The sequence below is a fragment of the Arvicanthis niloticus genome, chromosome 19, assembly GCF_011762505.2.
Source record: "Arvicanthis niloticus isolate mArvNil1 chromosome 19, mArvNil1.pat.X, whole genome shotgun sequence".
Classification (NCBI taxonomy): domain Eukaryota; kingdom Metazoa; phylum Chordata; class Mammalia; order Rodentia; family Muridae; genus Arvicanthis; species Arvicanthis niloticus.
In genome coordinates this window covers 8,712,013-8,724,154 of record NC_047676.1, presented here as the reverse complement: position 1 = coordinate 8,724,154, position 12,142 = coordinate 8,712,013, and the positions used below count along the sequence as shown (strand labels likewise).

The following is a 12,142-nucleotide window of genomic DNA, read 5'->3' as shown; positions in this document are numbered from 1 at the left end:
ACATACAAAGAAAAGAACTAGGAAAAGAGTTTCTGGAGGGACCAAGCACCTGCATCCAACAACACAGGGAGAGCATGTGTTCCGAGTTACAGGAAAGGGATGTAACACATATTTAAATGTTGCACAATAAATCCTGAGCTCCTTCCAAAACAATGTTTCAGAAGCAAGGTTGTGTGGTCAGCCACACCCTCTTGTCCCCACGCATGGTCCTCAGCTACCTGTGGATCAGGCTGGACTCCTTAGCTATTAAGAAGTGCAACATCCAAAAGCCTTTAGAGCTATGGTTCTCAACCTTCTTAATGCTGAGATGCTTTAATACAGCTCCTCATGTTGTGGTGACCCCCAACCATAAAATTATTTTACTGCTACTTCATAACTGCAATTTTGCTAGTGTTATGAATTGTAATAACAAATGTCTGATTATGCGGGATATCTGATATATGAACCCTATAGAAAGGTGTTCAACCCCCCCCCCCCCACACACACACACACACACACACGGGGTCACGACCTGGCTCCTGGGAAACTGTCTCTAAGCAAAGGCTCCCATCAGCAGTCACCTGCTGTTCAAGCAATCACCCTACTATTATCCCACCAAAGTTCTGGAGCCTGCCCTAAGATTTTCATTGAGACAAATCAAGATCGAGCTGTTAGCCAGGCTGGAGCACTGCTCCTGCCTCAGGACCTTTGTACTTTCGCCTCTCTGCCTAAAGACTCTTCCTTGTACTCTAAGGACATCCGCTTGCAAATGACCATGCTACTGACAATCTCAGCCTCCTCCCAACCTCTTCCCCCCCCCAGCCCCCCACCCCCATCCAACAGATGGATTACCCTTGGCCAGCTCTGGGCTTAGATGGGGGACAGAAGAAAGGCTTTCAAGAGAAAGTATGCTTAACACAAACCTCCAGGTGGTGAGAAAGCCAGTCATGTAACCATCAGACTGATGTTCCTAAAGAACTCCAGACTGGTCACTGGCCAGCTGGCACTCCTTCATTCCCAATTCCCCATACGCTGAGCCAGCTAGAGACAGCTAGGTACTCTTCACCTGACCTGAATGGGCGTCTCTAACCTTGGCTCCCACGGCCCCTCCTCTTCATTTCAGGCCGAAAGGAAACCATTCTGTACCTGCCACTATCCGTTGTTCCCCCCACACACACACCCCTGCCTGACCAGAATACCTTCTCTCACAGACGCCCTCACTCCCTAAGTCTCTTGCTTTCTCCCCTCAGGGCACACAGAACACAGGCCTGATCCTCTGACCCAGAGATAAAAAGCCCAGGCAGGACTCCTTCCTCTGGTCCCCAGGCACGTCTGACGTCTGACGGGTGCAAAGGGATGAAGACTCAAAGCAGAACAACAAAGGCCCTTCAGTCTCTCTCTCTCTTCAAAATCAAGGGAAGAGAAAAACAGCAAAAGAAAACTTGGGCCCAAGACTGGTCCATATTCTCTTCAGAACAAAAGAGTAACAAATTAGGGAGAAAGACAAATGATGGCCATGCGTGGTCTCCGGACTCTGGGCCAGGATGGTACTTTAGGCTCACAAACCACACAGCAGGGACTGTCACTGCGGGTGAGCTACTCTGGAGACAAACAAGAGTTGAGGGAGGCTGCTACCTGTCTTCTCCTGCCTCGGGGCCTGGGAGGGGTTCACCAGGGGTCCTGGAATTCGGTGACTCTCAAGCCTTCTGTGCTCACTTTAACACGTTCTCAATTTCCCTTGCTGTTTTTCAAACTTTGGGAATTTTTTTTCCCTCTCTCCAAAAAACGTAATAAAGCTGAGAGGCCAGCGGCCACTCACAGGTGAAGGCTTCCAAAGACCACCCCTAGCCGCTGCTACGCTTGCTCAGGAAGAGGAGGTTTCTAACGCCAACACCTGACCCGGAACACTCGCTTACTTAAACTGAAAGTGGAGCAGAGCACTGGCCCCCTGAGCCTCTCCTCCCGCTGGGTGCCAGCTGGAACGGACACCAGAGTGGTGCTGACCTCATCAGACCCGTCTCCCTGTCATATCACAAGCATAAATCGTTCCTCCAAGTTCAATGTCGGGTTATCAAAGGCAGAAAGTGACACACTAGCTTCACACTTGCCTAAGCCTGACCCAGACTGCAGTCAGGCACAAAACACTGCACATATACAGCCCCAGGATAAGCCAAAGGCACGGGGTCACCAGGTCCCTATATTAAAGCGCATATTTTCCGTCAGCTGTGACTCCCAAGCAGAAGCACAGGCGTCCCTAATTTGTTCAAGGCTGAGTCTGCAAAAAAAAAAAAAAAAAAAAAAAAAAAAAAAAAACCGTGGGGCCTCTGGGAACATGGAAATCAGGTGAGGTTGTTTGTCCACCCAGCAGAGATTAATGGGGACACGGCCACAGCGGTCACTTTCCCAGTTACTTACTAGTCAGTGAAAACAGCTCTCCAACTTTTTCTGGCCCTTTCTGAAACAAAGTTTCTGAGTCTTGGCGTAATCAATGGAGACTGCCCCCCCCCTTCCCCGCGTTGCGACCTTGGTGTGTGCCCCCACTGAGCTGCCCAACACCGGACCTGTCTGGAGGATGGTTCTGAGGGCTCTTTGGCTTCGACCCGCAGCGGTGACCGCACATGAAGCTGGCTAGTCGCCGCGCGGGCCACTAGGAAAAGCAAGGAAAAGACAGGGCGGCGTAGGTAATGAAAGCTTCCAAATCCTAATTCGAGCACCAACGTGTTAGACAGGGACAGCGGAAGAGGCCGAGCAGACGAATGGGACTGGGGTAGGATAATGTCCCCTGAATGTGAGTAGAGACCATCACCTACCTGGGGCCTGGGGAAATCTAACAGTGAGGGAGACACTGGGTGGAAGCGACATCCCCCCACCCCAGATGTCAACACATTTCCAGCGTGGAGAATTCTTCCTCTAGGGAGAATTCCGGGATCCTCGGGGCGGTAAAGGGACTGAGATGAAGTAGGAAGCCTTGCGGGACCATCTCCCGCTCGCTCCGCATATGGGGTCCCAATATCGCCTCACGCCACACAGGAAGGAAAGGGTGACCTGAGCGGCAGCAGATCCAGGATTGGGGTGACACGGAAATGCGAGCGAGGGAGAAGAGCGGAGGGAACCCAAACCCTGTCGGGACTTACCCGGCCGTTGCGGTCAGTCTCCCGTACCTCCTCGGAACTCGGCCCGCGCCGCACTAACGCCCGCAGCAGCCCCACGTCGTTGGCGCAGGCGGCGCGCAGGAGGGTCGCCGCCTCAGGGACGCCCTCCGGGACGCTCTCGGCGCACTCCGCGCCGCACTCCTCCTCGCCTCCCGGAGGGTAGAAGGAATCGTCCGATGCGATGCTGCGGGTGTCCTGCAGACTCGAGAAGTCTTCGTACTCCTCGTAGTCCGCTGGGTCGTCCCCTGTCTGTACGCTCCGGGGTGGCGTCGGCGACTCCGGGGACAAGCAGCGTGTCCCGCTGCCCTCCGGCCCGGGCCCAGCCAGCAGCACCATGCTGGAGGCCAAGGCGCGGGCCGGGGGCTGGGGCTCGGATTAGGGGACACGGACACGGGGCGCGCCCCGAGGTCACCGACCCTCGTCCCCTGCGTTCGAAGAAGAGCAGGAGCCCCGCGCGCTCCAGCCTGGCGGAAAAGCAGCTCCAGGCGGCTGCGCTCCCGGAGCAAAGTCACTGGCGACTGGAGAAAAGCCCCTTGGGTGGGAGGAGCCGCGGGGGCTTTCCCTGCCCCGCCGGGCGGGGTGAAAGCGAGCCAGCGGGCGGGGCGCCTTCCCAGCTAGCGTCCTGAGCGCACCAGAGAGAGGTCCTCTCCAGACCGCGCCACCGCCACACGGCCTCTTGTCCCGAGCAGGGAAAGGCTCGTTCAGTAGATCCCGAAGCTGTAACTCGAGAGGCTGAAAGCTAGCGGAAAGGGACAGCGGGCGCCCCGCCCAGGCAAGGGCTGCTCCCTGGAGACCCGGGCGGAGATGGGGTCCCGAGACGCCAAGGGCTAACAAGTTTCCAGCGTCGGAAAGTACCTGCACCTGGAGACCCGCCCCTTTTCCCCTCCCCACTGAGGACCGTAATCAGCCCGGGGGCTGGAGGAGGGGCAGCCGCAAGACCCGTCACCTCCCTGGGCTATCGGAGTTCTGGGCCAGTTGCACTTCTGGGACTCCCTGGAAACTCTCTTGAAGCATGAAAAAGGCGTCCACTCTGGGGCGGGTGGTGGAGCTGTCCACTCTGGAGGAAAATTCTACCTTGGGGAGAACCTGCCCTAGTGATCCTGTTCCAAATAAGGACCCGAGGCTGATTTGGGGGAGAGGGGGGTAACCTGAAAGGAAGATTGGGTCAGCAGAGTCTCCAAGTCACCCGAGCCGGCTGTGGCTGGCAGGTTGATAGGAAAAAAATCTTGGGGAGATGGAAAGGTGATCAGGAACCTCAGGGGAGGACGTCTGGGGGACAGCACCCGACCAGAGCCCTGAGGGAGCTCCACTCTCCCCCACCCCTGACCATTGTCATTTGGCAGAAGGGAGGAGAAAGTAACGGGTCTTGGCAGATGAACCAGAGATGTCGGGAGACTGACTGGCTTTGACCCCAGGGCTAGAAACAAACACTGCGGAAATCGAGATTACTGGCCATGATGGCTTGTAGGGAAGCTGTGTAAGAATTTGTCACCTGGAGCCCCTCACTTTAAAGAGGAGGAGGTGGCGTGGCCCTGTCCTAGAGGAAAACCTGTACATCCCAGCAGTGTCTCATGAGGCGGCAAGAAGCTCCTCACTTCTCTCTCACCCCACTGCCAGCCCACCAGGCACGCGAGCCCGTGGGAGGCCCAAAGGGCAACATGTCTGAGACCCCTGAAGACGGACAAGACACAAAGACCCGGATGTGGCTGGGCAGGTCAAAGGTCACAGTGAGAACGCTCATGCACTATATGCTGTCTTACTGTAGGCTGAAACAGGCACAGTAAGCTGACAGACTTTCTAGAGTTGTAGGGTGCCTCGTGCCACCCGCACTGGGCCAGTCACGTTGAGGTTGTGAGAGGGCCTGGTGTACAGGGGCTTTCTTTCTGAAAACCAAAATCCCCCACTCCCAACCGCTGTTCAACTTCTGTCTGTAACTGTCCACGGCTGCATAAATTCCCGCTGGGAATTTCCCCTTTCCCGGTCAGCTTCTGTTACAGGGACTGAGGGGACTTACAAGGGGCAGTTGCGCCCCAAACCCTGTGTGCTACAGTGAAGTTGGCGGCACTGGCTTCTTGGCCTCGCTCTCCTCCCAGTTTGGCAGAGGGTTGCTTTAAATTCTGAATCCACCACCATCATCCTCAACCCCAGGAGACCGCTTCGGGGACAGAGCTATTTCTGAGGATGGGGGAGGAGCTGTCCTGAAGCCAGCTGGAGCTTATCATCACTGACGGGAGGAGAACGGTTACTTATCTACTTCCTTTTTTCTTTCACAGAAGTTTAGGTCCAAATAGCGCTGAGAATCATTTGCCCTTTAAAGATAAACAGGAACGGAGCCGGGCAGAACTCAGCGGCATGCCTAGGATATAGGTGTGGTCCCCGGCACTTGACGGGTGGGAGGGATAAATAAAATAGCTCCAAAGAAGGAGTCCTAAGGAGGGTTGGTTGGTTTGTCTGTCTGTTTGCCCCACCCACCTTACCCTATCTCTAAAAGCAGATTTTTATTCAGCCTGGCAGATATCATGTAATCCCAGTACTAAGACACTTAAGGCAGTGTTCAGCTCCACAGAAAATTTGAAGCCTGCCTGAGCTCCATAAGACTCAGTCTCAATAAAATAAGTGTGTGTGTGTGTGTGTGTGTGTGTGTGTGTGTGTGTGTGATATGCTCATTCGTTTCCCACAGCAGTACTAGATCCCTCACCTTTGAGAATGTGGAGAAGGGAAACAAACATCAAAATGAGTCTTATGTATGTACATAGAGGGGGGAAAAAAGAAAGATTTTATTTTTTTGTTTTTTTTATTTTTTTGCAAAGCTAACATTTACATATTGTGTGAACAGAATCTATGTGACAAGGAGGGACCATCTTACCAAAGCTTCAGATAGATAAAGGCTCATTTTTAAACCAATAGCATTGTGAGAAGTCGAGCTCATTCAATGAATTGTCTATGAGTTTTAAAGATGGTATGTCTATAATATATATACATATATATGTATATATACATATATATCTATGTATGTCTATATATGTGTGTATATATATATACATATATATGTGTATATATACATACATATATATGTATATATATATCTCACTTTGTCCACATAGCTTAATAATTTGTATTTACAACATTAAAGTATTCTCAGCACTACCACCGTAGGTACTCTTCTGTATCAGGCCTTTCAGAGTTATATTGCTAGGCTGGTGGGAATCTAGGCTCAGTAGGGGCCCTTGCCTTGCCTCTAAACCTAACAACCTGGGCTTAATTCCTGGAACACATATGGGGGTGGGGGGTAGAGATGGGGGGGACCGATAAAGAACTTCAGAAAGTTGTCCTCTGACCTCTACATAAGCACAAGGGGGTATGCACTCGCACGCATGCACGCACACTCTCACACACACACAAATAGACAAATACAAAAATAAAGTGTAAAGCCAGGCACACCAAAGCTTACCTGATTGCTGCAAGTTCAAACTGAAAGGGGGCGGGGCAGACCTGGGGGTGCGGAGGAGCTGGAGAGATGGCTCAGTGGCTCAGCAGTTACCAGCATGTACTTCTCTAACAGAGGACCCAAGTTTGGTTCTCGGTACCAATATTGAGCAGCTCAAAATGGTTCATAACTTAGGTGCCAAAGAATCTGACACCCTCTTCTTCCCCCTGTGGGCATTTCTCTCATGAGCACAAACTCACACACACTTCAAAATAAAAAGAAATCTCTCGGGTTAAGACATAGACTTGCTGCTCTTTCAGAGGACTGGGGTTTAGCTCCTAGTACCCACATGGCGGCTCCCGGTCATCTTGTAATTTCAGTTGTGAATCCGACCTCCTCTTCTGATCTCCTCAGGCACCAGGCACACACATGCTGCATACACGTACCTACATGCAGACAAAACACTCATACTGCCGGCGGTGGTGGCGCACGCCTGTAATCCCAGCACTTGGGAGGCAGAGGCAGGCAGATTTCTGAGTTCGAGGCCAGCCTGGTCTACAGAGTGAGTTCCAGGACAGCCAAGGCTATACAGAGAAACCCTGTCTCGGAAAGAAAAAAAGCCTAACAGTAGAACAAACCCAAGCCCATTCTAGTGGTCCTGAAATAACGTCCTACTGGTTGGCCATGGTGGCACATGGAGACTGAAATAGAAGGATTGCCGGGAGTTCAAGACCAGCTTAGGCTACAGCATCTGTCTCTAATAATCAAAATGGAAAAACAATAATGACCACTTACCACCCATGAGGGCTGCCGCTGACTTCCCGGTCTTTAAACTTTGCTCCTGATCTGGAATTCAGAATTACCTTGACTTCAATCCAACCTGAAAGTGGTTATCTAGATTTTTTGTTTGTTTGTTTTTTTGTTGTTTGTTTTGTTTTCTGGTTTTTTTTTTTTTTTTTTTTTTTTTTTTTTTTGAGATCAAATTTTGCTTTGTAGCCTGGACTTGCCTTGAATTCTTATCAATCCTCCTGCCTCAGCCTCAGGAACACTGGAATTGCAGACATGCACCATCAAGCCTAGCTTTACCTCTAATACTTTGCTACATTCAAAATGGTAAGTCGGTGACTAAGGTATTGGGAAGGCTTGGGGCTGTAAATGTCACAACTGCTTCACACTGGTCTAAAATGATGTAACCAAATTCCAGGGGAGACTCTCTGAGGAGGCATGACAAAATGAATCCTAAGCAGACCTCTCCAGATAATGCACATCTGACATGCTGTTAGTTGCTTTTCCATTTCTAGCAATGATTTTTTAAACACGAAATGGGATTTTAAAAAAATCATTGGGAAAAACATTCCTTATGCTGTGTGTTAGCTGGAGTTGGTTCATAGTCAGATGCAGAGGGATGGCTTGTGGATCAAGAGAAAGCTGAACAATGTGTTTACCCATTCTGTTAACCCTGACATCTCCAGGTAAGCAGGGATTAAATGAAAAAGACCAAGCCTAGAATTATCAGACATACAATTCCAGAATCTGGGCATCTGACACAGTAGGACTACCCAGCTTGGCCTCCAACAATGAGTTATCAGGAAGAAAAGAGGGTATGGGGCTGGACAGATGGCTCAGCTGTTAAGAGCACTGACTGCTGTTCCAGAGGTGCTGAGTTCAGATCCCAGCAACCACATGGTGGCTCACAACCATCCATAATGAAATCTGATGCCCTCATATGAGTGTCTAAAAACAGCTACAGTGTACTTACATATAATAAATAAATAAAAAACCTTTGGGCCAGAGCAAGAGGGACCCGAAGCAAGCAGGAGAAGGGGAAAGGGGGGAAAAAAAGAAAGAAAAGAAGGTAAGGAAGCTGGGCAGTTGGCTCAGGAGTTAAGAGCACTTGCTGCTCTTGTAGAAGACCCAAGTTTGGCTCCTAGCACCCACAAACCACATCATATAGCTCACAAGCAACTGTAATTCCAGCCCCAGGGAACTTGATACCCAATTTTAGCCTCTGTAGGCACCCATATGCAAATTGGCACACGTGTACAGGCAAGCAAACACACATGCGCGCACACACACAAAAAATAATTTTTGAGTTAATAACTGAATTTTAAACGACATGAAAAGGACCTGTTTGCTCGCCTTTGAACATTGATAGCCAAGCATGCAGGCCTTGCACTGCTCTCAGAGGAACTAACTGAGCAGTGGTCTAAGCTAAAAAAGGATAAGGAGACAGTCTATGAATCTGGGCATCAAAAAAAAAAAAAAAAAAAAAAATAGGGACTTCTCTAAGGAGGTGACCTGGAGCCAGGTTTCAAAAGTGGGTGGCTGTCTTAGTTAGGGTTTTACTGCTGTGAACAGACACCATGACCAATGCAACTCTTACAAAGGACAACATTTAATTGGGGCTGACTTACAGGTTCAGAGGTTCCATCCATTATTAAGGCAGGAAGCATGGCAGCATCCAGGCAGACATGGTGCTGGAGAAGCTAAGAGTCCTACCTCTTGTTCAGAAGGGAAACTGGAGAAGACTGGCTTCAAGCTGCTAGGAGGAGAGTCTCAAAGCCCACCCCCACAGTGACACACTTCCTCCAACAAGGCCACACCTCCTAACAGTGCCAGTTCCTGGCTACCACAGTGGTCCTCCAGTTTCTCACACTTAGCTTTCTCTCAACTTCAGAAGATGAGGCTGGTGTTTCCCCACATCCCCCTCCAGGGGTTTCCCTGCACCATCTCCAGATGCCATAATCTTCCCAGCTCTGGCTGCCTGCAAAGGCGCAACAAGACAGTGGTAGGGCGCCTCAGTCACCCATGGATGCAACTGGAGAACCCACTTACACTAAAGACAGAAGATCTGGTCCCTATCTAGATCAAAAGGGGTGGATTTTAAAAATGAGTTCAGGCTGATGAACAGTGAGGGCCTATTAAGATCAGCAGGAGACTCTCTGTCACCCACCTCCTCCAAGAGCAGGGATGAGGGGGTATCGACCCTTCTGAATCCTAGTGTGTGTGGGGAAAAAAAAAAAAACCCTCGCGGGGGAGGAAGTCCAGTGGTGGTGGCAGGGTCCCACGGCGGTCTGGCAGCGGTCCCGGGCTGGCTTCCCACACCGCTGGCGGAGGGTCCCACATTCACACAGCCGCTGTGGAACAGGCCTGCGGCTGTAGTTCAAGGTTCCAAAGGCTGGGAACCTGGCGGCGGTAGACCCAGGAGACACGTGGAGTCGGGTTTTTTAAAGCTTTTATTGTTCATGGCGTGGTGAGTGGGTGTAGACAGTGTGCACTCCCCGCCAAAAGCCAGGCTCCCCTGGCTTTATAGGGAGGGGAAAAGGGGGCGGGAATAACTTAATTAGCTATGCCTCTCAGCCTTTAGATAACTCATTAATATTTTAGTCTGAGGTGGAGACTTGCTTATCACGCCCTCTACCTGTGTGCTACCTGACTGAAGGTCGCAGGTTAAATGGAGTTACCTCGTTCAAGGCCCAACACTAGTGTCTCCATGCAAGCTCTGTGATCGTTCTTTTTACATATTTTCCCAATGGTTTTGTGCAGAACTATCTTCTCCCTTGTAACCGAGTACAGTGACCAGGTCTGTTTCTCTTAATTCCATTATCCAGAAAGAAGGCTCACCATCTTGGAGGGTACACATCAACCCAGTTGAGTGACAAGATGATGCCCCCTGAATTCTCTCACTTCCTGCCCTGGGTCTTACCCAGTGACCTATGGCCTTTCTTTGTGTGTTGATATTTCAAAGTCTTTGGATTGTCAGGAATATTTTTGAAATCTACTGCATAACTAGGAAGAGGGGCTGCCCTGGTGTTACCCCAAATTGTGGGACTTGTTCTAAAATACAATGGTTCCCTATAAAGCCAGGTTAATATCTTGCCACTGTTTGTAGACTGCATCACCCAGTACTGATGCTGTGGTGGTTTGTATATGCTCGGCTCAGAGAGTGGCACTATTAGAAAGTGTGGCCCTGTTGGAGTAGGTGTGTCACTGTGGGTGTGGGCTTTAAGACCTGCATCTTAGCTGCTTACAAGTCAGTATTCTTCTAGCAGCCTTCAGATGAAGTTATAGAACTCTCAGCTCCTCCTGCATCATGCCTGCCTGAATGCTGCCATGCTTCCTGCGTTGATGATAATGGACTGAGCCTCTGAACCTGTAAGCCAGCCCCAATTAAATGCTGTCCTTATAAGATCTGCCTTGGTCATGGTGTCTGTTCACAGCAGTAAAACCCAAACTAAGACAGAAGTTGACACCTCAAGAGGGAAGAGACCCCAAAATCAACCCCTGGTCTTTCTCCTAACAACGTCAGTAATCAAAGTCAGGCTGCATCAGGATTAGACAGTCAACTGTGCTACTGTCTTACACAACTAACCACTGTCAACTGCAATGTGGCTGATTCTTTCTTGAATACATTTCCAATCAAAATGTTTCTATGAAGACAAAACTCAAGGTGGGAGAGATTTGGCTGAGTGTGCAGTGCATGTTGGGAAGGCTGCAGTCTCTGCTCCTAACCTTTCAAAGACCTCTCCATGACCTAAATATGTCCCGTCTAGAAGAAATGAAATACAATTTAAATTCTCTGCAGTATTCTCTGTCTGGGGTTTCACTAGTGAAACACTACACACTTGGTTCCTTAAACTACAGAAATTCACGGAGTCTCAAAGCTCAAAGTTAGGGCATCCCCAGTTTGCTCCATCTGAGGTGGCTCTGTGAAACTCCACAACAGTTTACTGACCACCTGTATTGCTCCTTGGCTGTGTGGGAACATTGCCCACATTTCTCCCTCCATTTGCATGTGGCCTCTGGTATGTCTGTATCCAATCTCCTCTTTCTATGGGGATACATTCACACTGATGGGCCCACTCTGATGATGCCTATTTCTGAGTAAAACCACATTATGTATCCTCAACTATAACAGGAGGTCCTCACAATGTTGGGCATAAGATGAGTTTGGGAAGTTTACAATTGAACCCACAGCATCTGCTTTTGGAAGCCTTCCACTCCATTCGGTGTTTAATAAAGAAACTGAGGGTCCTTTCGTGTTCTTGGCCTTATTTTAAAAAAATTTAGGGGGATAGAGAGATGGCTCAGTGGTTAAAAGCACTGACTGTTCTTCTAGAGGATCTGTGTTCAATTTCTAGCATCCATATGGCAGTTCACAAGTGTCTATAATTCAGTTCCAGGTATCTGATGCCCTCATCTGGCCTCTGAGGCCACTCAAAATAGCCATACACATTTAAAAAAAAATTTTTTTTTTAAGTAAAAAAAGAAAAGAAAAATTAAATCAGACTCAGAAAGAAGGTCAAGGGAAATTTTATTAGCATTCTAGAGAAAAACAATAGTGTAAGTGAAGTGAAAAGAAAATGGAAAGTCCAACTTTTTAAGTCAGTCGTGGACAGCAGAGGAACAGTGAGGAGGCCCATGGTGTCAGGAAATGCATGGTCAGCACCAAACCATAGCAAACAAAACAGCAATGGGACAGAAAGACAGAAAAGCACCCTCGAGGTGGACATGTGCTAATGAGCTGAGCAATGAGCTAAAAAAACTATCTGGACACTCAGGGAATAACCCTTTATAGGACACC

At 49.5% G+C, this 12,142-nt stretch overlaps 1 protein-coding gene across 2 annotated transcripts in view; it reads right to left on the bottom strand.

Annotated features, from left to right (window-relative positions):
* The window catches only part of Ankrd33b (ankyrin repeat domain 33B), a 73,581-nt gene extending 69,624 nt beyond the window's left edge, over nucleotides 1-3,957 (bottom strand). Inside the window, exon 1 of one of the 2 annotated variants that reach the window (XM_076916392.1) lies at nucleotides 3,114-3,957. In XM_076916392.1, the coding sequence (XP_076772507.1) occupies nucleotides 3,114-3,467 (354 nt within the window). In that variant the 5' untranslated portion in view covers nucleotides 3,468-3,957. The remainder of the gene's footprint in view (nucleotides 1-3,113) is intronic. The other variant, XM_034523214.2, reaches the window with a different exon arrangement.
* Between the last annotated feature and the right edge of the window lie 8,185 nt (nucleotides 3,958-12,142).